Here is a 26943-nt window from a genome sequence, read left to right as displayed (position 1 = left end):
CTAGGTTAGGTGCAAATACTACAGCATTTTATAGAAGGGAGTTGAGCATCCATGGATTTTGCTAAAATCCCTGGAGTCCTGGGACCAATCCACCGCAGACACCAAGGGATGACTGCACTTGAAATCTGGCTCTTCTGAATTGAGATGTGCTGTAAGTGTGACACATTAGATTCTAAAATCTTAGTACTACAAATAATGTAAAATAGCTCACTAATAACTTTTATATTGATTACGTGTTGAAACGACACTGTTTTGTATATATTGACTAAATAAAACATATGAAGATTAATTTTAATTAATTTTTATTTATGGTTATTATTTATTTAATTGTTAAGATTAATAATTAGTTCTGGAAAATAAGGAGTAAACAGTGTCCACCCTATCTCTCTCACTGGTTACAATGAAAAACTCTAGAATGCCTAAGGAATACATGCAGCAATTACCTGAAGACTCTGAAAAGTAAATAATAGCAGAAATACTAAGAAGAGAAATCAAAACTCAAGGAATAATCCATATAGAGGTTTGTTTCCTCCCTTCCCCCTTTTTTCTTTCATATGTCCTAGTTTAAACCCTAGGGCACCCCACGTCCTGGAACTATGCAGCAGGCGTGGACAGAAAAAGTTCTAATGAAAACCCTCTCTCTCGGGTCAGAATACCAAACAGGATGGAGTTTTAAAAACTCCCTTGGCCGCAACTCAGGCAAGCTCCAGTGATGAAACTGGACTCCCTCAGCAGCCTCTCAGACTCTTTTCCTTTGCTCCTTCACCTCCAAGTGGACACAGTCATGGGAAGTGCGCAGGAACATGGGGAGGCAAAACTCCCATTTCTAGACAGAGCACCAGGAAAAGGCAGCCCTGGGAGCCAGAGAGTATGGGGAAAATCACAGGGAGGAGGGAGCCAGAGAAAAGAATCCTTCAATTTGTGTATGAAGTCTCAGGCTTATCTTCCGGCTGCACATGTATGGAGCTGGACAGAACTGATGTAGCAAAGGCTTTGAGAATTGAACTATAGTGTAGACCAGTGTTCAGATTCCAGTCTGATCTCTAGGTGGCATATACTTGGGGGAAAGTTGGAATAGCAATAAGACTTTGAAAACTATACTGACATTTGAACCAAGTCCCCAGAAGATGGTTGACCACTTTCAGTCTGAACCTAAATTTATGCCAGTTCATTTGGCAACTTAAAATGAAATGGACAAATTCCATGAAAGACTTCCTTAGTCTTTAAGGAAATGCAAATTAAACCATATTGAGATGCCACAACACACCTGTTAGAATGACTAAAAACAGCAAGGACAATGATAACAACAACAAACTGACCACATCAAGTGTTGGCGAGAATGTGTAGCAACTGGAACTCTCATGGCATTGCTTGTGTGACTGTTAAATGGAACAGCCATTCTGGAAAGCAGTTTCTCAGTTTGTTTTAAGATTAAAGATACACTTTTTCCTATGACGTAGCAATTCCACTCTTAAGTATTATTTATCTAGAAATGATAACCATTTCTCTAGAAACGGAAATTTTATGGTCGCACAAAAACCTGTACATGGATGTTTGTAGCAAGCAGCATTATTCATAATTGTCAAAAACTGGAAATAACCCAAAGGTCCTTTATTGAGTAAATGGATAAGCAAACTGTGGTACATCCCTCTAATGGAATACTAGTTGGCTATAAAAAGGAACAAACTGTTGATATGGGCCCTTAAATGTATCAGTTCATTTGGCTTAATCTCAGATGCCTTATGCTAAGTGAAAGGAGCCAGTTTCAAAAGGTTACATGCTGCATGATTCCATTTGTGTGACATTCTGGAAAATGCCAAACTGAAGGGACAGAATAGATCAGAGGTTGTCAAGGATGAGGGATGGTGGGAAAGTTTAACTACAAAGGGATAGTATGAGGAAATTTTGAAGGGTGATAGAATTGTTGTATATCCTAATTTTGGTGGTGTTTACACAAATATATGCATATGATTAAAAATCGCATAACTTTACCCAAAAAAGGTAAATTTTACTGTATATAAAAATTTAAAAAATAGTTAAAAATTTAATTTCACCCTTTTCATTTTACTCTCTTAATGTGGCTACTGATAAGTTTATAATTATGTATATGGCTCATATTATATTTCTATTACGTGGCACAGCTTTTGATACTAGCAATGCAAAGAAAGATTAGATGTGGTCTCAGTCCAGAGATAGGGATCTGAAAGAAGCAAGTCTTACAAGGAAAGGAGGTAAACTTAACTGACTTAACTTCAGTCTTCCTCACTTCCCATCCTTTTTCCAGCAGATGTCTTCTGAGGCCTGATTCATGCAAATTATGCCAACTCTCAGATATGATAATCTTTTACAGTCTCTTTTCCTTGATACAGGAAAAGAAATTCTGTCTTTCAAGACAAAAGTGTGATGTATGATGGAATCATTGGTGGTATCTGAATTTGTAAGCAAAACAGAGTATTTCTTTGAGACACTTGATAAGTTTCTTTATGATATCCTTGTGATAAATGTTAAAGTTTGTAGTATTATTGGGTAGATATTAATGTTTAAATGATTGTACCCAATAGGTACTGATTAATTGAACTGTGGCTGCCAGAGAGTTTTCCAGAAGCATGTTCAGCAAATCTGTTTATAACTTGAAACTGGGAGTGCCAACCCAAACTTGGAATGGAATCCAAGAATATTATGATGTTAAATAGAGAGGTAAATCTAACAAGATTGAAATATAATAGGGATAAATTTAAAATTCTGAAACGGATTCTGAAATTCAGCTTAAGAATGAGGGATATGGGCTTAGCAGTAGTGTATATATAAAAGTCTTGGGGCTTTTAGTTGATGGGAAACATCATACAAGTCACCACTGGTGTGGCTGCCAAAAAGGCTATTTCAATTTGCAATGTTATGTATTAACAGAAGTTTAGTATCTAAAATGAAGGCCTGGCTTTTCTTATTTTATTCTGTGTTCTTTAGAGCACACCTGGAATCTTATGTTTAGTTTTGGGTATTATCCTCTAGGAAGGCTATAGACAAACTAGTACATTTCACAGAGGAGAGAGCAGGATGCTAAAGGACATTGAGACCAAGTCAGATGATGAATAGTGAAAGAAACTGGGATATTTAGTCTGGTCAAGAGGTGACTCATGGTGGGGTTCAAAGAGAGGTCACGAGAACTGCCTGCAAATAATTGAAGGGCTATGATGTTAAAGTGAAACTAGAATTGTTCCATAAGTTCCTAAGAACCAGCGGATGAAATTTTCAGACAGAGATGGAGAGAGAGAGAAAGAGAGAGAGGGAGAGAGAGAGAGATTAAATTTCAGTGTAAGGAAACACTATCAAGAGTTAGAGTGAAGTCTTGGAAGTGAATCACCTCTCCAAAGTCTTCTGTGACACTATGGTTTGAGCCTACCTTTCCTTTGATAATCTCCTTCAGCCTGGCATTTCCACAACGTTATTGTCTGACTCTTCTCATGCTTGGAGTTTCAGTAAATAATCATTTTATGTAGCCATTGATAGGAATAATTCTTCTGTCATTGGCAAAATTCTGATTATTTACCACTTGAATTGTTTCTTTGAAACTGTGTTTTCCTGGCAGTTATTTAAACTTCAAGATGGACAAAATAGCACGATACAATTTCACTAGTAAGAAGGAAAGGAGCCTGTGGACAAGCTCTGTTCCTTCAGTAACTGGGCAGCAGGATGTACGGTCTACTCTGCAGATCTGGTGACTGGGCCTTCCTGAGATGGTGCTGGTACCTTCTAAAGATTGGCAGCTGCTGAGGCACAAGAGTGTAAATAAAAACTGTCTTGCACCTAGAATTTCTGCGATTTCATGTATGTGTTATATTATGAAGCATTGTAGATGTGTATTTTCTAACAGAGGAACATGTGCCCTCTTTGGTTCCACTATTGTAGCCTGGCAATTTTTAGGAAGTCATGAACATGAAGACTTGAAAAGGTAGTCGTGACACTTCTAGCCATTCTAGGTGTTTCATTTCTTTACTTTTTTTTAACCTTACCTTGTATCACCTCTGATCCTATTTTTGTTTCTTTGTTCTCTTGCCTACTCTTCCTTTTTATGAAAAATTGAAGTAAGCAGTATCCAAGTAATCTGTCCTCTGTGTTTGTATCATCTTCTCCGGGGTGAAATAAAGGAAGTGCGATGTTATTGCTCTTCTTTATGATTTGTGTTGGTCTTTTCTGCACCATCTCTGCCCTGAGGTCAGGTGCTATGTTTTCTTCTTCCCATATAACTCCCCAGGTGTCCAATATGTGCATCTGTGCATGGTGAGTTTTTAATAAATGTTCTTGACTGATTTACTGACTGTTCTCTATAGCAAGAAAACAATGCGACGTTTTATTCCAAAGAGGATATAGAGTATTGAGGCAAAGTGTTTCAGGAGTTCTTTAAGGTTGAAGGTAAGAGTTTGAGAAATTCTCAAATATGAGAGTGTGAGGTTCTGAAAGATATTTAAATTTGCTTCTTTGTTTTGAAAAATACTTGTATACTGTTTTTACTATATGTAATCTGGTAATCTCTGTTTCTAAAACGATTCTTTCAGTTGAGGGTGTGATAATTTGGTATATGTTGTTTTTTTTTTTGAAAAATTTATTCTATATTCTAATGCTTTCAGATGGTTTAAAAATTTTTTTAAATCAACTGAAATTTTTAAAAAATTAACATTCCCTGGTACTCTCTTTTAAAAGGACCTATTTGGGGAACTTCTTGAAAAATAAAGATCTTTATAAGTATTCATCTTATAAAAATAGTCTTTGTTTTTAAAAAGGGTTCATTGCAGAGTTCCTTTAAATGGAGAACTCGCCAACTGCATTTTCAAGATGATTTTATTTATAAAAGATAAATTTACTCATAACCATTGAGTAAACACTTTCTAACTTGTGTTTAAATTCAGATTAAACTGGGACAGATTTTTGCATCAGATTAAAAAAAAAAACAACAGCTTTATTGAGGTGTAATTTACATAGCATGCCACTTCACTCTTTGAAAGTGGACAATTCAGTGGTTTTTAATACATTCACAAAGTTGTGCCGCCATCAACACTAATTCCAGAACATTTTCATCACCACGAAAAGAAACCTTGTACTTGCTAGCAGTCACTTCTCTTCCCTCCCTTTCCCAGTCCCTAGCTGCTTTCTGTCTCTGTGGATTTATATATTCTGGACATTTCATGTAAATAGAATTATACAGTAATTAACAATACATGGCCTTTGTGTCAGACTGTTTGCACTTAGTATACAGTTTTCAAGGTTCATCCACATTGTAGCATGTATCAGTTTTTTTTTAAATAGCTGATTAATATTCCATTGTATGTATATACCGCATTTTATTTATGCATTCATCCGTTGGTGGACATTGGGTTGTTTGTACTTTTTGGCTATTGTGAATAATGCTGCTGCAAACATTGATGTGCAAGTTTTTGTGTAGATGTTTTTCCTTTTTCTTGGGTATGTACCTAGAAGTAGAATTGGTAGGTCATGAGGTACCTATGTGTTTAACATTTCGAGGAACTGCCAAACTGTTTTCCAAAGTAGTGGCACCATTTTGTATTCCCACCAGCAGTGTAAGAGGATTCCATTTTCTCCAGATCCTCACCAACACTTGTTATTGTCTTTTTAATTGTAACCATCATAGTGGGTGTGAAGTAGTATCTCATTGTGATTTTGATTTTCATTTCCTTAACAACTAATGATGTTGAGCATCTTTTCATATGCTTATTGGACGTTTCTGTATTTTCTGTTGAGAAATGTCTATTCAAAATCATTTGCCCATTTTTAAATTGAGTTATTTGTCTTTTCATTGTTGATGCATGTGTTCTTTATATATTCTGGGTACAAGTTCTTTATCAGATGTATGATTTGATAAATCATATATTTTCTCCCATTCTGTGGGTTGTCTTTTCACTTTCTAAATAATGTCCTTTGAAGAACAAAGGTTTTAAATTTTTGTGAAGTCCAGTTACCTAGTTTTTCTTTTGTTCCTTATGCTTTTGATTTCATATCTAAGAAACACTGCCTAGTTATGAAGATTTACTCTTATGTTTTCCTTAAAGTGTTTTATAATTTTTGCTCTTACCTTTAGGTCTTTGATCCATTTTCGGTTAATTTTTGTGTATTATGGGTGTGAGTTAGGGACTCAACTTCATTCTTTTGCATTTGGCTCTCCAGTTTTCCCAGTACCATTTGTTGAAAAAATTCCGTGTTAGCTGCTAAAACAAATAGTAATACACTGGGTGGCTTAAACAACAAATGTTTATTTCTCACAGTTCTGGAGCCTGGGAAATCTGAGATCAAGGTGCTGGCAGATTCAGTGTCTGGTGAGGATCTGCTTTCTGGTTTATAGACAGTCTGTCTTTTCATTGTAACCGTACATGGCAGAAGTGGGCAAGGGAGCTCTCTGGGGTCTCCTTTGTAAGGATACTAATGCCATTCATTAGAGCTCTACCCTTATGACCTAATCACCTACCAAAGGTCCCACCTCCAAATACCATCACAGTGGGGATTAGGTTTCAACATATGAATTTTAAGGGGATACAAGCATTCAATCTATAGCAGACTGTTTTACTTAAAAAAATGTTTAATGATGGTAAAATATAGATAATAACATTTACCATCTTAATAATTTTTAAGTATACATTTCAGTTGTGTTAAATACATTCACATTGTTGTACAACCAATCTCCATTACTCTTTTCACCTTGAAAAACTGAAACTCTGTACCCATTAAACAACAACTCCTCTTTCTCTTCTTCCCCCAGCTCCTGCTAACCACCATTCTTCTTTCTGTCTCTATGAATTTGACTACTCTAGGTATCTCATATAAATGGAATCATACATATTTGTCTTTTTTGTGACTAACTTATTTTACTTAATGTGCCATCCTCAAGGTTTATGCATATTATAGCGTGTATCAGAATGTTCTTTTTTAAGGCTAAATAATATTCCCATTGTTTGTGTATACCACATTTTGTTTATTCATTAATCTGTCAGTGGACACTTGGGTTGAGTTGCTTCCGTTAGGCTGTTGTGAATAATGCTGTTGTGAATATGGGTATAGAAATATCTCTTTCAAATGCTGATTTTACTTATATTGAGTATATACCCAGAGTGGAATCAGTGAATCATATGGTAATTCTTTTTAAATTTTTGAGGTAATACCATCTTGTTTTCCACTCTGAGCTAACATCTGTTACCAATCTTCTTCTTTTTTACTGAGGAATATTTGCCCTGAGCTAACATCTGTTGCCAATCTTCCTCTGTTTTGTATGTGGGCTGCCACCATAGCATGGCCACTGATGAGTGGTGTAGGTCTGTACCCAGTAACTGAATCCAGACCACTGAAGCAGAGCACGCTGAACTTAACCATTAGGCCATCGGGCTGGCCTGCCATTTGTTTTCCATAGTGGCTGTACCATTTTACATTCCCACCAATGGTGCATAGGGGTTCCAGTTTCTCTGCAACCTTGTTATATTCTCTGTCTCTCTCTGTTTTTCTTTTTCTTGTGAGGAAGATTGTCACTGAGCTAACATCTGTGCCAGTCTTCCTCTATTTTATGTGGGATGCCACCACAGCATGGCTTGAGGAGCAGTGCTAGGTCTGTGGCTGGGATCTGAACTTGTAAACCCCGGGCTGCTGAAGCGGAGTGCACAAACTTAACCACTATGCCACCAGGCTGGCCCCTCTCTCTCCTTTTAGTAGTAGTCATCCTAATGGGTGTGAGGTGGTGAAAGAACTCTTTTTGCCCTGTTGAATTGTCTTGGCACTGTCTTGGCACCCTTGTCAAAAATCAATTGACTATAAATGTGAAAGTTTATTTTCAGACTTTCAATTCTATTCCATTGATCTGTATATCTGTCCTTGTGCCACTACCACACTGTCTTCATTACTGTGACTTTGTGTTAGGTTTTGAAATTAGGAACTGTGAGTCCTCCAACTTTGCCCTTTTTCATGACTGTTTTTTGGTCATTCTGAATTCCTTGCATTTCCATATGACTTTTAGGATTGGCTTGTCAATTTCTGCAAAAAAAGCCAAGCAGAGGTTTTGATAGGGATTGCATGAAATCTGTAGATTAATTTAGGTAGTATTGCCATCTTAACAATATTGTCTTGTGATCCGTGAACATGAGATGTCTTCCCATTTATGTAGGCCTTCTTTAATGTCTTTCAACAATGTTTTGTGGTTTTCGATGTAAAAGTCTTAGACTTCTTTTGTTAAGTTTATTCCTAAGTATTTTATTCTTTTTGATGCTGTTGTAAATGGAATTATTTTCTTAATTTAATTTTTGGATTGTTCATTGGTAGTGTATAGAAATGCAGTTGATTCTATACATTTATTTTGTATCTTGCAACCTTGTTGAACTTGTTTATTAGTTCTCATAGTTTTTGTGTGTGGATTACTTAGGATTTTCTATATGGAAGATCATGTCATCTGTGGATAGAGATAATTTTACTTTTTCTTTCCAATCTAGATACCATTCATTTATTTTTCTTGCTTAATTGCCCTGGTTAGAACCTCCAGTACAGTGTTGAATAGAATTGGTAAGAGTGGATATCTTTGGATCAGATTTTTAATGTTTAGTGGTTTGGAAATATGCATTACTGACAATATGCCTTTGAGAACTTGAAAATCTAGCTTTCTGTCCTCCTATAGTAACAAAAGTAATAATTTTTTTCTGTTGGAATTTAGCATGCTATTTATTTTTCAAACATCAAGGCACAATAAATTCTAGCTTGACTTTTTCCAAATCTTTGATGCCTTTGCTCTATTAACTTTATGAAAGTTTTTTCTAAAAGTCACTAAAGTAACCTACCTGTAAGACTTTTAAAAACATATCTATAAAGTATATATCTTCCTAAGGAGCTGTGCATGCTGGGTATTTTTGCTCAAATTTATTCCCTACAGAAAGCGGCGGAAGTAACTCTTCCATACTTTATTCTTTACTGTTGATTTTGTCAGTACTTATATCCAATTCAGAGATTAGAATTTCTTTCACATACTGAGCATTTCTTGAATATGTTCTGTATGTGTTGCACTTTGCCCTGTTGGAGACATGAAATAACTATGAGTATGTTTAGTCTTTGAATGCTTATAAGATATTTAGGAAGATGAAGTGGGTGTACTTACCTTGTGCTGCTGTGTATTTGTGGTTCTGTGTATATGTCTTGTCTCCTTCACTAAATGTAAGCTCCTTGAGGATAACCATCTTTATATTGACATGGTGTGTATCACAGTGCCTCACATGTAGCATATGTTTAGTATGAATTTTAAAAATTAATGGAATAACAAAAACAATATAAGACTACAATTAAATACTCCTGTGAATGGCATAACCAATCAGTATTGTTGAATTTCAGAAGTAACAATGATCAGTGTGTGCCAGATTTATTAGGGAAGACTTCATGCGAGAAAAGGTAATTAAGTGGGCTCGTAGAGGATAGGTAAGAACTGAGCAAGGAGAGAGAGCATTTCAACTAGGTGTCATAGTATTTGGAGGTCAGCAAGTGGATCATATGGACTGGAATAGAAGATTGGTATTGGCTTGTGGATAGAGAGAAGGCTGGATAAATAAATAGGAATATTATATTTTGGAGGCATTAAATGCCAGTTTGAAAAGTTTGCTCTTACTCCATTTGACATTAGAGAATAATTGAATTTTTTTTTAAAGATTTTATTTTGTTTATTTTTTTCCTTTTTATCCCCAAAGCACCCTGGTACATAGTTGTATATTCTTCGTTGTGGGTCCTTCTAGTTGTGGCATGTGGGACGCTGCGTCAGCGTGGTTTGATGAGCAGTGCCATGTCCGCGCCCAGGACTCGAACCAATGAAACACTGGGCTGCCTGCAGCCAGTGGAACTTAATCACTCGGCCACGGGGCCAGCCCCTGAAATTTTTTAAGCTAGAAGTTTTGGGGCAAAAGCAGTACTTTAAGAAAGATGTGCTTGGTGATAGTATGTATTATGGGCTGGAGGGAAATTGTTATCAGGAGACCATTTAAGAAGGCATGGTAATAATTGAATTCTTCTAGTCTGTTGACTCTTTAGAGCAGAGTTCTTTGATTTTTAGTGCCTAGCATAGTGCCTATAGCAGAGTTCCAATATTTGTTCAATACACGCATGAATGTACAGACTATGTCATCTGGGCCTGGATAGAGCTGTTAGCAGTAGGAAGTGTTCATATGAGAGACATTTTGGAGGAAAAGTTGAGATGCCTTGTTTTCTAAGAGTATAAAGGATATGGGTATGGTGGAAGATGACACTAAAGTTTCAGCGTGGGTGATTAGGAATAGCAGTGCCATCCCAAGAAATAGGAAAGTCCTCCAGGGGAAGAGGAGAGTAAAGAAAAGGGACAGTCACGATCATGTTTTTAGACTTGCTGAGTTTGACATTGAAATGCATAGTACATAGTTACAGAAAGGCTCAAATGAGAACTGAAGTCCGAATGTTTAAATTTGGGTATGACTATCAAGATGGTATTGTTTAAACAGTAAAATGATTGGACTCATCTAACTGTATGTGTATGCATGGGTGCAGAGCTTATGAGCATGTACACAAGTATACACACTCTTGTATGCTGGAACCCAACATGGGTGTTAGATTGTTGACATACTAATCTATTTGTTGGTATTAGCAGAATGATGAGGACTGATTCTTGGGGAGAGCAGAGGGAAAAAAAAGGAGCTAAAGGAGATAGGAAAGGAACAGAGAGGTAGAAGAATTTACAACACAAATTTGCTAGGGAGACTTTGTAATTTGTCTTATGTTTCAAAATATACTAGTGATAACAACAGTAGTCCTCCCATGTCACTTATTGAGTGCTTACTATATGCCAGACACGATCCTAAGCCTGCTGTCTCTCTTTATCCTCACAACAAATCTGTGATGTCAGTACTATTATGTCCCCCTTTTACTGATGTAGAAACTGAAGTCTAAAGAAGTTAAAACTTGCCCAAGATCGCTTGAGCTAATAAATAATTAGGAGACCTTGTGGATATAATTATGACTTTTTTGACTCCAAGCCAAATGTTCTTTCCAATATACCAAAGGTTTGTAAGTTTAATTTCTTCAAGGCAAGGACTTTATCATTAGAGAATCAGTCCCCAGTAAAGGCTTATTACGTAGCAGGTGGTGATCGGACAGTAGCATTTCCTGTGAAAAAAATCTGTGCGTACTTTGGATGTGGCTGCTACTACTTTATACTTGGGTATTTATATTTATAGTGTGTCAGGACATAAAACTTTTTTTGGTTGCATGTTGTAGATGTTAATTTAAAAGAGGATATCAGTTCTTTTATTGAAGAATTAATAATTCAGAAAGAGCTTTTCAAATTTTTTTGTTGAACTCATACAAACTTCTTTTAGAAGTTTTTCTGCTGCGTTCCTCAGAACATTCATACATTAGAAAGGAAATAAGAAGGGCCTGATGTTTTCTTTTGTTTCAGGGGATATCATTTTTAATGCCCAATACCCAGAGCTGCCCCCTGATTTTATCTTTGGAGAAGATGCTGAATTCCTGCCAGATCCCTCGGCTCTGCACGTGAGTATTGCAAGTTCATTCCGATGATCTTCATTTGTTGAAAGGAAAATAAAATTAGCTTTTGACAGTTGCTTAACAGATAAAATTGCCAAACATGTGGATTTTTTCCACCCCTTTTTTTTCTGTCCTCTGAAATAAGTACAACACTTTCTGTGCCAAAACAGTTTAAATAAGAGATTTTTTAAAATGCAGTTTTACTTTCAGACTATTTTGACTTAATGAAAGTCTCTAACACATTGGTTAAAATATTTTTACTTCAGCTTAAAGAGACATGTTGAAAACATTTTCTTTGTTTTAACTTCGTATTTCATGCCTGCAATCAATTTTCTAATGTTTACTAACACTTCATCACAGCGCTTGTTAGGGAAGTGTTTCTTGGCTCTTTGAGGCCTTTTTTGTATAGAAGTGAAAGTGGCAAATTTGGACTTGTATTGGCTTTATCTCAGTATTATTATCAAAAAGGTAAAGATCAGATTAAGTGTTCTTTATGAAGCAAGACCAAAAACTTTGTAGTTGAAATGAAATGTTTCTGGATTTAAAGCAGGGAAAGGGTTGGTGGTACTTGTCAGAGCACATGCGGTTTATATAAAAATTATGTGTTTTGCATGGCTGGTGGAGAAAAACATGTGCCATTTTGTTTAAAAGTTCTGACCAGACAAAATGTCTCTTTTTTTCCCTTCTCAAGTTCAATTTTGCTATGATGCCTAGACTAGAAGAGGTTTTATTGTTGTTCAAAACTAGGTTCTTAGTTTTATTTTTTTGGAAATTTTTTGTCATATTAAAAGTTTTGATGAATTACTTTGAAATCTTGACCTGTCCCTTTTTTAAAAGGGAGATATTAAACAGGAAGTATTAATTCAAACCTAAAGAATTACCTTAAATTTTAGAACACAGCTGTAAAAAAAACAAAAGTTGGTAAGAGTAACATAGGTTTTTTGCAAAATTTCTAATAATTACACATAAACTGTTACTTGAGTTGATTTTTAAAAAACTTGTAGTTTAAGTCTGGCCCCTTTAGATGCTGTCTGTTCTCTATTCACCCCATATTGGAGCTGAGGGGCTTCCCTGGAGAAAATGAGGCAGAAGTATCCCTACGGACTTTATTAAATCTGCCCAGTGAGGGTGGCACGTGTTAAATGCCAAAGATGTATCACAGGCCAAGTGCTCCAGACATTTAAAGAAGGTTGTCAGAAAAGCCTTTGTAGTATAGGTGAGACTGGTACTCATGCTTGAAGAATGGAACAAAAGTCGGGAGCATGGCAGCGAGATTTCAAGTAGGGGAGATGACATAAACCAATGATGTGTATAATATATTGTAGACGAAGGTACTACTGCCAGGTTTGCTGAAATGTAAGTTAACATAAAGGAAGGCTAGAAAAGCTTAGCAAGATAAATTGGGATGAGATTGTGGAGTGCATTGAATGCTAGGTTAAGAGCCGTTGAAGGAAATGATAATTGAAGAATCATGTAACAGCAATGTGATCAATATGAAGGATTAAGGAGAGATTGAGGACTCTTGCAAAAATCCAGAGGGGAAAAGAAGGGGCTTTGAGCTAGATGATGCAAGAGGGAACACTATGACGGGTAAGAAGTATACATATGTTTACAGCTGTTTTTGGAATTGTCTTTAAAATTTGCAAGTCATGTCTTCAATATTGGCAAGTAAAGTGAGAGTATAGAATTTAAAAGCTAGAAAGGTTCATCTTTATTCCACTTTTCTATTTTAGTATTGAGGAAATTGACCTAGATTTATATAATTGTTTTGGAGTTGATATTATAACTCTACCCTTCTGATATTTAGTCCCTGAGTGAAGTTATCACAAATGTTTTTGAGAAATTAGCTGAAAAAGAAGTGCCCCCAAATCAAAGCATTATATCTGAGAGAAAGATTACAAATCTAGGGGAACCACCTTCTCTTTAGCTGTAGTTAATCTGAGGCCTCAGGCAGGCTACCCAGAGTTTCTTCATGGACCAATGGGCTGGGAAAGCCTAGATAAGCAAGCAGGGTATACCCTCCACTAGCTGGGTGACGTCCACAGAGCCCTGGAGGGTGCCCTTGATGTTCACTGTCATCTGGCTGACACACTAGGACAGAATAAACGACAAGGCCTGATCTTCAGCAGACATTTGCCTGAGCGCAGCATGCCTCTGAAGGACTTTTCACTCAATTGTTAACAGATTCTGGTTTAATTCTTAGATTCACTTTAGACTTTTTCCTCCCTTCTTGAAGTGCTCAGAGCACAGTCACTAATAACCTGATTAGTCTGTATATGGTTCCAAATGAGGGGGGGATTACATATTTCATCAGCCGCAGAGTGGAAAACAGAATGCCTAGACTTCTTGAATTTTTCCACTGAAGTGCTAATTGTGGAAGGGAATGAATGTGTACCCTTGGAATCTGGGAGTATAGTTCACAGTAGCTCCTATGGCAAGTACGAATTTGCTGGAAGTTTCTGGGTTTTATCTTAAAACTTCATGAAAATTTTACATTTGATATTACAATACCTGTATTTTTTAATATAAAAGTCTATTAAATTGTAAATATCTGAGAAAAAGATGGACTCTCCAATGTGTCCCAGTTTGAGAAATGTAATTTTAAAGAATATATGTGATCTTTTATTTATTCAATTTATTTAAACCTGCTCTTTTCCAAAAAAGGATTTGAAGTAGCTTAAATAAAGGATATACATAGGTTAATAAAAATATGTGAGGTACTCTAATCGGTCAGATCCTAGGTTGCCTCTTTCTTAGCTCAAATTCTTTATTCAGAGAGGTGAGTTCCAAAAAGGACTTTGAGATTCTTAGATGAATGGAAAATATTAGATAGCTACCAGATCTAGAGATAGGTATCTCATTGATACCAGAGAATCATAAAATCAGTGAGTTAGGGTCTCAGTGGTCCTGTGGTTCCCACTGCGGCTATACTTTAGGATAATTTAGGAAGCCTGTTAAAAATACAGATTCCTGGACCCCACCTGGACATACCAAATTAGAGGCTTTAGGAAGTCAAAGAGTCAGTAAATTCCCTGGGTGATTTTTATGTAGTTTGTGAACTGCTATTGGGAACCACTAATTGAATCCTTCTTTTACAGTAATATCTCCAACAGAAGACCATTTAGCATTTAATATTATTTCCAGTGAGGTAGCATTTTTCATTTTGGGGACAGCTCTAATTTTTTTTAATAACAGCTTTATTGAGACATAATTTATATGCCATAAAATTCATCCATTGAAAGTGTGTAATTCAATGGTTTTTAGTATATTCAGAGTTGTTCAACCGTCACCACAGTCAAATTTAGAACATTGTCCTCACCCCTTCTATTAGCAAATAACCCCAAAACTATTAGCAATCATTTCCCTATTTCCCCACCCCTTCCCATGTCAACTCTAGGCAATAACTAATCTACATTCTGTCTCTATGGATTTGCCTGTTCTGGACATCTCATATAAATGGAATCATACAATATGTAGTCCTTTGTGACTGACTCCTTTCACTTAGTATTCTGTTTTCAATGTAGTATGTATCACTACTTAATTTTTTTATTACCAAATAATATTCCGTTTTATGCATATATCACATTTTATTTATCCGTTGTCAGTTGATGGACAATTGGGTTGTTTCCATGTTTTGGCTATTATAAATACTGCTGTTGTGTGGACATATTTTTATTTCTTTTGGATATATCCCTAGGAGTGGAATTGCAGTGTCAAATGGTAACGCAAGTTAACTTTTTGAAGAACTCCAAGACTTTTTCCAGAGTGGCTGTACATTTTGCATCCTTACCAGCAGGGTGTGAGTGTTCCAGGTTCTCCACATCCTCACCAACACATGTTAATATCTGTCTTTATATATAGCCATCCTAGTGGATATGAAGTGGTGTCTCATTGTGTTTTTGATTTGTATTTCCCTGATAGCTAATGATGTTTTGTATCTTTTCATGTGCCTATTGGCCCTTTGTATATCTTTTTTGGAGAAATGTCTATTCAAATCCTTTGCCCATTTTTAAATTAGGTTGTCTTTTTATTGTTGAGGTGTAAGAGTTCTTTATATATTCTGGGTACAAGTGCTTTATCCAATATATAACTTGCCACAATTTTCCCCCATTCTGTGGATTGTCTTTTCATTTTCCAGGTACTATTCTTTGAAGGGGACAGTTTTACATTTTTATGAAATCCAACTTATATATATTTTCTTTTGTTGCTTGTGTTTCTGGTTTCATATCTAAGAAACCATTGCTTAGTCCAAGGTTTTGAAGATTTACTCTTATCTTTTCCTTGAAGAGTTTTAAAATGTTTGCTCTTTCATTTAGGTCTTTGATCCATTTTGAGTTAGTTTTTGTATATGGTGTGAGGTAGGGGTCTTGCTTTATTGTTTTACAAGCAGAGATCCAGATGGTCCAGCACAATTTATTGGAAAGACTGTTTTTTCCTTATTGAATTGTTTTGGCTTTCTTATTGAAACTCAATTAATTATAAATGTGAGGGTTTATTTTTGGACTCTCAATTTTATTGCCTTGATATATATTTTAAACTTATACCAGTACCACACTATCTTGATTGCTGTGACTTTGTAATATGATTTGGAATTGGGAAGTATGAGTTTTCCAACTTTGTTCTTCTTTTCCAAGATTGCTTTGACTGTCTTGGGTTCCTCACATTTCTGTATTAGTTTTAGGATCAGCTTGTCAATTTCTGCAAAGAATCCAGCTGGGATTTTCATAGACATTGCATTGAATCTGTAGATCAAGCTAAAAATTATTGCCATCTTAACGATATTAAGTCTTTTCATCCAGGAACATGAAATGTCTTTCTTTTTTTTTAGTCCTTCTTTAATGTCTTTTAATAATGTTTTGTAATTTTTAGAGTACAAATTTTGTACTTCTTTTGTTAAGTTTATTCCTAAGTATTTTATTTTTTTGATGCTGTTCTAAATGGTAGTTCAATTTCATTTTCAGTTGTTTCACAATACAGTTGTTACTGTATAGAAATACAATTGATTCTTGTATATTCATCTCATACCCTACAACCTTACAGCTCTAACTTTTAATATAAAGTTTTTCTTTCTACTGAGCAAAAACCTCTTTACAGACTTATGTTCTTTATTTTTTTCTACGTTTTTGAAGTAAATCAATTTGTTGCGGAAGCTGGATGATTATGTATTTTGATATTGAGGTGTGATTATAAAATAGTGACGTTACTTTTCTTTTGATCTCATAAACTGAACTTAAATCATTTCCTAACGTAGAGTGGAAGTAGAATTGCAATAAGCTTATAGTATCTGGGAGCGATTTTTAAGGTCAATACTCATAAATTCTAGTAGATTTGTTAAAAATTTGCTCCTTTGCTTTACATTATATATGCTAATAATTAATTAACCAAACCGTTTAAGTCAACATTAATTGAGTGTTATGACTTAGGGCCTACGCAATGGAGATAAAGCCTGAGTTCTACTCTTGATGTGTTTCCTGGCTAGTAGGGGGAGACAGATACACGACTTTATTTAATAGACAGTGTGAGAAGATCACGTAAATACAACATAGTACATAGCAGAGGGAGCAGTTAATTTGGTTCAGGAGTGGTTGTGGCAAGTTTTTTATACACCAATGATGATCATTCAGATAATCTGTGTCTAGAAGTATTTTTCAGGGACACTTAGAAGAGTTGATTCTTGATTTGAGTGGTTGTTATTACTAGAGCTTTTTGCTGTTTGCACTTTTGCTCTGAGCCTCAAATCCTAAGCATTTGCTGATAAAAGACCTGTCCCTGCAATGTAAGTTAATTTGTCAGTGGCTCTACTTTTACTGTATTCTGTCCTATGTATTTGCCATACTGTTTTCATGTGTCATTATGAATAAGGCGTTGACTTATTGGTGCCCTCCTCTACTAAGGAAAAAGCATAAAAATGAACAAAAGACAAATTGAGGAAAATCCTATCCATGGGTATTTATTGACTGCACATGTCTGACCAGCACTGTGTTATTTGGAACTGGACCTCAAGGAGGCTAAATTTTAGGGAGACAAAGATACATGAAAAGAAGTATACACAGGTATATAATTAAATGATGGAATAATTGGCACAAAGGAGTGCTAAGGGATAGTTACATAGTGTTTTCACATGCATTATATAGTGTGAGAAGAGAGGATGATCAATAAATTAAGACAGATTCATTATAATGAAAAGGGAAAATTATTATAGGCTGGAGTTATGGGATTAAAATCAGAAGTTGGAACTTGTGCTGAACCCTATGTGATGGGTATGCAATAGGTGTTATTCAATTGCTTCTCTAACCTCCTCTCCTTCCATTCTATTCTTTGCTCACTGCTCTCCAGCCACACTTGCCTCCTGGCTATTCCTTAAGTATTTGAGGACACTCCCACCTTAGGACCTTTTTATTTGCTGTTCACCGTTTTCCTGCACTTCTGCCTGGAACTCTTTCCTCACTTCTCTGAATGGCTTGCCCTCCTTCTGTCTTCAAATGTCATTATATCAGAGAGGCCTTCCCTATACAAAATAGTAATAACACTCTTCCCTTTACTCTCTTATCTTTATCATGCTTTATTTTCTTCATTGCACTTATCATCATTTGATAAACTTTTGGTTACTTATTTGTTTGGTGTCAATCTCTGCTAGGGTGACCAATTTCCCAGGACTGAGGGGTTTTCTGAGATGTAGTACCTTTGCTGCTAAGATGGGAAAGTCCCAGGCAAACTGGGATAGAAGGTCACCCTGTTTTTTCAGGAAAGAATGGAATTTGTTCTGTTCCCTGCTGTATCCTAAGATCTGGAAGCGTGCCTGGTGTGTACAGGTGCACAATACGTGTTTGTTAGATGAACAGGTTTCCTTTAAGGTTCTGTATTCCTAAAGGAACTTTTTGGTTTCTGAGACTAGAAGTATGTTTTAGACAAAAATTTCAAAATACAAGAAAAAGATTCAGTTTTAGAGAAATTTGGGGGATAAAAATCAGCTAACACAATCTCTGAAGCAGTGATTTTCAGCCTCACTTTTGCAACACCATGTGGTATGTTCAGCCACCTCAAAGCATATTGTAAAATTCTCCCACCAAAAAGAAATAATGATAATTCACTTTAATTTAAAATAAACTTGCGTAAATGAGGAAGGGTGGATCATAAATTTAAGTGAGGAGAAGATGTTGCAATTATAGCAAGATTGGAAAGCACTGATATCTGACTTCGCAGTTTGAAGAGGTGAAGGTGATTTTGTGTAGGGGACAAGCATCTTCAGAGTAGGAAATAACCTAATGCTACCGCAGGTACTGCCCACTGGTTGTATAATTCCTTCACTGACCTTTCTGCTTGTGTAGAATGTAAGTGTAGAAAGAAGTTTTGGACTAACGCCTTGTCACTTCTCCCTTGCTCTTCACTGTGCTACCTACAGAAAGACATCTTTTGAATGTGCCCTTGCAAAATAGTGCCCATCCCCTGCAGACATGAAATGTCTGCTAAGAATGCACTAAGATGGACTGCGTGGCCCACTATCAAAAAATGTGGTGCTGCTATTCCTAGATACTTCCATGTACAACATATTTTAAAATAGAATGTTCTGTCATTTTTCAAATATCTAATTAATGCCTCATTTGAGACCTATAAAAGACTCATCTTTACTGCTGAAGCTGAATATAGTGCTCAAGACAGATAAGTAGACAGCCTCGCCGCCTCAGATGATAAGAGCAGGGATAGAGGTATGTGCATGGGGTGCTGTGGGGACATATAAGAGGAACACTTTACCAGATCCATGTACGGTAAGTGTCAGGGACTTAGAAACATTATTTGATTGTTTGTAAATAATTTACATTTTTATGTAACTTATTGAAGAAGAGCATACCTACAGAAGAGGGTACAGATCACAAGAGTATAGCATGGCGAATTTCCAAAAAATAAACACACTAGGTAACCAGCACCTAGATCAAAAAATGGAACATATCCTGTATCCGGAAGACCCATTCATGTCCCCTTGTCTCTCTGTGACCACCTTGCCCAAGAGTAAACAGTATGCTGACTTATATCACCATTATTAATTTTGCCTCTTTTTGATCTTTATACAAATGGAATCAAAATAGTTTGTACTTGTGTGTCTGACTTCTTTCACTCAACGTTTATTTGTGAGCCTCACCTGTGTAGTTTGTTGTTGTTGTATGCTCATCGCTCATAGTGTTCCATTGTATGAGCATACCACAGTTTATTTTTCCATTCTGCTATTGATCGACGTATAGATTATTTTCAATTTTTTGCTGTTATGAATAGTGCTACTATGAACATTCTTGTACATGTCTCATTGAATACACGTGTGCATTTCCAATGGGTGTATTCTGAAGGGTAGACTTGCTGGGTCACGTGGTATAGAAGATTAAGGAGAGGACTAATAATATATACACATATATAATTTTGAAGGCATGTGTTATGAACAAGGCTTTAAAAGAAGAGTTGTAGAAAAACTGAACATCTTGAAAGTATAAACGAGGTACATTGAAAATGAAACTTGAACAATTTATTAGTCTGAGTTCAATCAGGAGACAGAAACCGTACCAGTAATTTGAATAGGGAAAATTGAATGTAGAGAATTATTAACTACTTAAAGGAGTGAAAGAGAACTATAAAGAGTGCAAGAATAGTAGTTCTAGAGAGCAGCTATTCTAGGGCTGAGGGAGAATACTCAAGAAGGAGCAAACTTGGAAGACCCTTGGCTCACGTCTCCGCCTCACCTCCTGAGGCTGAGACTCTGACCTCCTCATTGGAGACGGTGTGGCTGCAGCCCATTGGCTGATGGAGACCCTTCACTTGGGGGTGCTGCAGGCCAGAACTGTGGTGTGGCCTACTGGGTACTGGTAGGCCAAGTCTGGTGAGCAGAAATGGGCTGAGGGCCACTTAAATCGACTGGAAAGCACTACTGGGTCTCCTGCCTGCCTCTGGCGGCTGCACCATGGGAGCAGCTATGAAAAGTACACCAGAACAGGATAAGAAGCTCCTCCCTCTGTTATGCCTTGCACTGTCCCTCCGTCACTTTCTATTGGCAAGCTAAACATTGCACCAACTGGCAAAGGAAAAATGTTTACAGGATTCAGCCCCAGTTTCATAAACAGGACAAAGAAGAGTAGATTTGGGAGATGAGAGGCAATAAATGACTCGCACAACTAGATAATGCCAAACTTATCTTCCAGTTGATTGTTTTCTGCTGTATCTCATCTGTTGTTAAACCTGTCTAATGAGTTCTTAATTATAGGTAACGTATTCTTCAATTTTGTAATTCTATTTGATTCTTTTCTATAAATTCTTTGGTGAATTTATCTTTTCCCCCATAGTTTTCTCCTTTGTCTTACACATGCTAATCATATTCATTTTCAAGTCCCATGAGCCAATTCACATATCTGGAGTATCCTTGAGTCTGTTTGTTTTGCCTGCTTTTTTCTTTGGTTATCAATCATGTGGTTCTGTATTTAATGTTTCTGGTAGTTTTGAATGAATGTCGGACATTCCAGTTAAAAAACTTCAGAGGCTCCAGATGATGCCATTTTCTTCTAGAAAGAGAGTTCGTTGTCCCCTCTCATAGGTAGATAGATGTCATTTGGTCACCTTAATCCAGACAGGGACTGTGCTGAGTTGGGGCTGGTTCATGGCTTTGGTAAGGGTCTGTCTACCTTTGGTTTACTACTGTTCCTCAGGTAGAGCTCTTCAGGGTTTTCATCTGAGAGCCTACAGTGGTCAGTGTTTATATACACTTTTAAGTGCCTTGGCCTATAAAATGTATGAAAATAGAATGCCATGTTATTTAGCAAATATTCAAATACCCAAACAGTGTGAGTCTTTGCCCTGATGGATCCCAAATTCTAAATTTTGTCTTGTAAGACTGCTGATGACTCCACTCTGCTTTTCACAGTAGTTTCTTAATTTTAGCTTCTTGCCCTTGGGCTCCCCAGAATGTCTTGTGGGGAACTGCCTGCATGTTTGAGGTCTCTCAAGCCTCTGCCAAGAGTTCTGATGACCTTTCTTACTCCAGCAGCAGCTTTGTGACTGTGCAGTCTGAATTCTCAGGCTCCCTGTGGTGCCCGGAATTTGCAGATGTTCCCGAGGCAAAAGCAGAAGTCAGCTCTTCTCCCTGATGTTCTCTCTTATCTGAATTTTCAGGCCCTCCAGGTCTCACTGCTTCAGCAGGTATCAAATGCCTTTAAATAAGTATCTATATTTTATCTGACTTTCTAGTTGTTCTTACTGAGAGTGCTGGTTTGTACAAAGCTACTCCGTCCTACCTGGAAACATAAGTTAATTGTCTTACATTTTGAGAACGTATAATTTTACCCTTTACTTTTAAAGCAAAAGTACAAAAAACTTTAGTGGACCATAAAATACCACTCACCTTGTTGGCAGGAATACACACTTAATAAAGTTTATTAATAATTAGTAAAAATGTTTGATTTTAACAAAAATGTTCAGGAACATTAGTTAATAAAAATTAATAAAATGTTTGAAAACAGTACTTCTTCCTTTTTTATGAAAAACCTAGATTTTAAGTTCCAGTAGATTTTCCTAAGGTAAAATTAGGGTAAACATTATTTAGAGATGGCATCTCTAGTTCTCTTGAGTTGAATGCAGTTTGGATTCAAAGGATACATCAATCTATGATCCAAGTTAATGTGAAAAAATTACTAGAAATTTCAATACGAAATTGGTTTATGTGCTGATGAATTAAAGACTCTATTTATACTTCTTTTTTTTTGTTTTTAAGATTTTATTTTTCCTTTTTCTTCCCAAAGCCCCCTGGTACATGGTTGTGTATTTTTAGTTGTGGGTCATTCTAGTTGTGGCATGTGGGATGCCACCTCAACATGGCTTGATGAGCGGTGCCATGTCCGCGCCCAGGATCCGAACCGGCAAAACCCTGGGCCGCTGAAGCGGAGCACGCGAACTTAACCACTCGGCCACAGGGCCAGCCCAAGACTCTGTTTATACTTCTACCATTATCTATTTTTACTTATCAGCCATTGGAAACATTTTATGAGGTAGGAAGAGTGTTGATGTTGTTATTCTTTTTAAAATGTACTTCCTAAGGGGAGATAGTGGAAGGCCTCTGGTTTAAAAATGGTGATTTATGATTTCATCTATTTTTCCAAAGGTGTTGCTATTATAACCAATTGTGGATTGAGAAGAGGAATATTGATATATACAAATATGCATACACACATAATTTTGAAGGCGTGTGTTATAAACAAGGTTTTAAAAGCACAGTTGTAGGAAAACAGAACATCTTGAAAGTACAAACAAGGTTCATTTAAAATGTTCACTCTCATAAGACAAATGAAAAAGAGGTAAACCAAGTTATTTTTTAAAATCCAGTGGCAAATACAACATTTGGCAGATGTCAGTTTTGATTTACTTGATTGAATTTGTAAAAATGCTTTTGGGAAAATGAGGTACTGAGTGGAGTGTGAAGCATTTCAGCTCAAGAATTTGCTTATCTAGAGGAATTATTTAATGATTACTTTTGAAGATTATTTATTGTATTGTGGTGGTTGTCTCTGTTTGTCATCCTCTCTTTATCATCTCCTGTCCTCTCCTGCTCTCTCCTCAAAGTGTTGGATTTTTGAATTATGAGAATGTATTTTTATTATTAATAATGTATAAAATACAGGTAAGTACCAAGAAAAACAAATCTATAATCCCACACAATTTAGAGATGAGTATTATTAACATGTTATTAACACGTTACCCAGTGTTTTTATGTTATCTATGTCACATGTGCATTATGTCCTTTACAGTCTCAATAATTTTTTCACTCTATATATTATTGTAAGCATTTCTCCTGTGACATTACAGATTCATCTGAAGTATCTTTTAAAATTGGCTTCTATTATTTTGACCTGTCCCTGTTGGTTAGTGCCTCCCCAGGAAAATACAAGATGTATCTCGAACTTTTTTTCTTTTTCTTTTTAAAATTTTATTTATTTTTTTATTGAGGTAACATTGGCTTATAACATTATATAAATCTCAGGTATACATTGTTCTCTTTTGAATTCTGTGTAGAATCCATCATGTTCAACGCCCAAAGACTAATTACCATTCGTCACCATATTGTCAATGTGCTTTATTACCCCTATTTCTTTAAGTTTGTTTCTCATAGAAAACAGCCACTTAAGGCTGTTAACTAAGTGAAGTGGTTACAATTTGTGAATTCTTAATAAGTAATAGTTGGTTATGGTTAATAACTTACTAAAAAAGTCTATTAAGGGGCCGACCCTGTGGCCGAGTGGTTAAGTTTGTGCACTCTGCTGCAGGTGGCCCAGTGTTTCGTTGGTTCATATCCTGGGCGCGGAGATGGCACTGCTTATCGAGCCACGCTGAGGCAGCGTCCCACATGCCACAACTAGAAGGACCCACAACGAAGAATATACAACTATGGACTGGAGGGCTTTGCGGAAGAAAAAGGAAAAAATAAAAAAAAAATCTTTTAAAAAAAAAGTCTATTAATTCATCATCATACATCTAAAGTCTATGAACAAGGATTCTACCTATGGTTCTCTTAAGAAAATAAGGGTGAAATAAAGGTTTTAGCAAAATAACATCAAAATTGTTTTTGACGAACATATGTACAACATTGAATAGGAGACTGAGAACTCTACCTTTCAAGAGGACTTTGGTTTAATTGGAGCAATAAGATTTAAACATCAAAAGAGAAATATTGTAGCAAATTGCAGTGTGTTGTCACAGCATGTTATACATTCCTCTGTAGCACTACTCCTTTGTCCAGTAATTGTTTGTTTACATTTTTGTCTTCTCTGCCATTCCAAGAGCACCTTGAAGGTAGAGACTATATCTTATTCATCTTTAATTTGCCTAACACTTATTTGTGGTACAGGTACTTAGTAAGTACACACTTAGGTGTTTTTTAATGAATGAATATGGTAAGTATCACATTAATGGTGTAGGAGTTCTGATGAAGTAGTGATTAGTGAACCAGTGCTGATCTGAGGCTTTATGGAGGAGGAAGGATTTTAGCTGGGTCTTCAAGCAGGAGCAAGATTTACAAGATGAACTGAGGGGATGGCACTGTAGGCGCGGAGACAAAGCTACAGGGAATCATCAGAAACCAAGGGTGGCATATTGGAAGCACTGAGCAAACCAGTTTCCTTGGAGGAGAATTTGCATATGCAAATAGTAGAAAGTACAGTTACAGAGGTAGATTGAAGCAAAATTGTAAAGGGTTTAGAATACATAGTTAAAGATTATCTGTTACTAGTTTAGGCTGTGATTTTAAGAAACTACTGCAGCCTTAGGTTTTATTTTGCTTTTTTAAAAATATGGTTTACACAGACATTGAAGCTTTTGTGAGATGTTTATGATCTGAAGAAGGTATTTTTCCCCCTGTGGTATTGAGGATTCCAGAAATTTTTGAAGCCTTTACTTTTTAGCCACCTGATGTTAAGTACACTTCTGGAAATAGTTATGAACTTCATGTGTATACATTAGTTTTCCAGAGGAGTCAGATTTTTATTGTACATTTTAAAAGAAAAATGTGTAGTTGATTGTTGATTATATTCTCTCAGAATCTCTAAATTGATCGATTCTCATTCTCCACTTCTTTCAAAGGTTGGTCTTACAACTGGCTTACTTTGTGTGCTTTTGCTATACAGGGCCATGTGAGAAAAGGGCTATTTATTTTTTAATAAACTTTTAATTTTAGAACTTTTAGATTTATGGAATTATTGCAAAGATAGTACAGGTATCCTTCGGTGTCCGTGGGGGATTGGTTCCAGAATGCCTGCAGATACCAAAATCCCCGGGTGCTTGAGTCTCTTACAAGATGGTGTAACGTTTGCATACAAACTATGCACATCCTTTAGTATGCAGTCATGTGTTGCTTAATGATAGGGGTGTGTTCTGAGAAATGTGTCGTTAGGTGATTTTGTCATTGTGCCAACATCATAGAGTGTATTTACTCAAACCTAGATGGCATAGCCTACTACACATCTGGGCTATATGGTTCTAATCTTATGGAACCACCATTGATTATGCAATCCGTTGTTGACCAAAACGTTGTTATGCCACTGTACTTTAAATCATCTCTAGATTACTAATAATACCTAATACGATGTAAATGCTATGTAAATAGTTTTTATACTGTATTGTTTAGGGAATAATGACAGAAAAAGTCTGTACGTGTTCAATACAGATGAAACCATCACAGGCCTTTCAATCTACAGTTGGTTGAATCCACAGATGCAGAACCGGCAGATACGGAGGGCGAGTTTCCCCTATTGTTAACATCTTACATCACTATGATACATTTGTGACCATTAATGAATCAATATTGCTACATTATTGTTATTATTATTTTAATAATTATTTTATTGAGGTCATATTGGTTTATAATGTATAATTTCAGGTGTACAATATTATATATCAGTTTCTGTATAGACTGCATCTGTATAGACCAATAGTCCAGTTTTTGTCCGTCACCATACATATGTGCCCCTTTACCCCTTTCGCCCCCCTCCCCCCCCAGTAACCACTAATTTGTTCTCTGTATCCATGTGTTTATCTTCCACATGTGAGTGAAATCATACTCTGTTTGTCTTTCTCTTTCTGGCTTATTTTGCTGAACATAATAACCTCAAGGTCCAACCAGGTTGTTGCAATTGGGATGATTTTGTTTTTTTTATGGTTGAGTAGTATTCCATTGTATATCTGTATACCACATCTTCTTTATCCATTCATCAGTTGATGGCCACTTGGGTTGCTTCTATGTCTTGGCTGTTGTGAATAATGCTGCAGTAAACATAGGGATGCATAGATCTCTTTGTATATATTGTTGATTTCATGTTCTTTGAATAGCAGTGGGATAGCTGGATTGTATGGTATTCCTATTTTTAATTATTACTATTATTTTCTTTGCTACTGAAGATACGCCCTGAGCTAATATCTGTTGCCAATCTTCCTCTTTTTGTATGTGAGCCACTACGACAGCATGGTCTCTGACAGACGAATGGTTTGGGTCCACGCCTGGGAACTGAACCCAGGCTACTGGAGCCAAGTACACTGAACTTAAGCACTAGGCCACTGGGGCTAGCCTTCTGTTTTTAATTTTGTGAGAAATCTCCATACTGTTTTCCATACTGACTGCATCAGTTTGCATTCCCACCACTAGTGTATGAGGATTCCCTTTTCTCCACATCCTCTCCAACTTTTGTTATTTTTTGTCTTGTTAATTATAGCCATTTTGACAGGTGTAAGGTGATATCTCATTGTAGTTTTGATTTGCATTTCCCTAATAATTACTTATGTTGAACATCTTTTCATGTGCCTGTTGGCCGTCTGTATATCTCCTTTGGAAAAATGTCTGTTCATATCCTCTGCCATTTTTTGATCAGGTTTGTTTTCGTTGTTGTTGAGTTG

The 26943-nt window shown here is 36.4% G+C and overlaps 1 protein-coding gene across 2 annotated transcripts in view; it reads left to right on the top strand.

Annotated features, from left to right (window-relative positions):
* The window catches only part of BABAM2 (BRISC and BRCA1 A complex member 2), a 419181-nt gene that overhangs the window by 74535 nt on the left and 317703 nt on the right, over positions 1 to 26943 (top strand). For both annotated transcript variants that reach the window (XM_046660582.1, XM_046660583.1), the window contains one exon: positions 11447 to 11541. In XM_046660582.1, the coding sequence (XP_046516538.1) occupies positions 11447 to 11541 (95 nt within the window). The remainder of the gene's footprint in view (positions 1 to 11446; positions 11542 to 26943) is intronic.

This window comes from Equus quagga, chromosome 5 (assembly GCF_021613505.1).
Source record: "Equus quagga isolate Etosha38 chromosome 5, UCLA_HA_Equagga_1.0, whole genome shotgun sequence".
NCBI classification, from domain to species: domain Eukaryota; kingdom Metazoa; phylum Chordata; class Mammalia; order Perissodactyla; family Equidae; genus Equus; species Equus quagga.
Note: the sequence above shows the minus strand (reverse complement) of the source record. Positions and strands in the feature narration are given on the sequence as shown.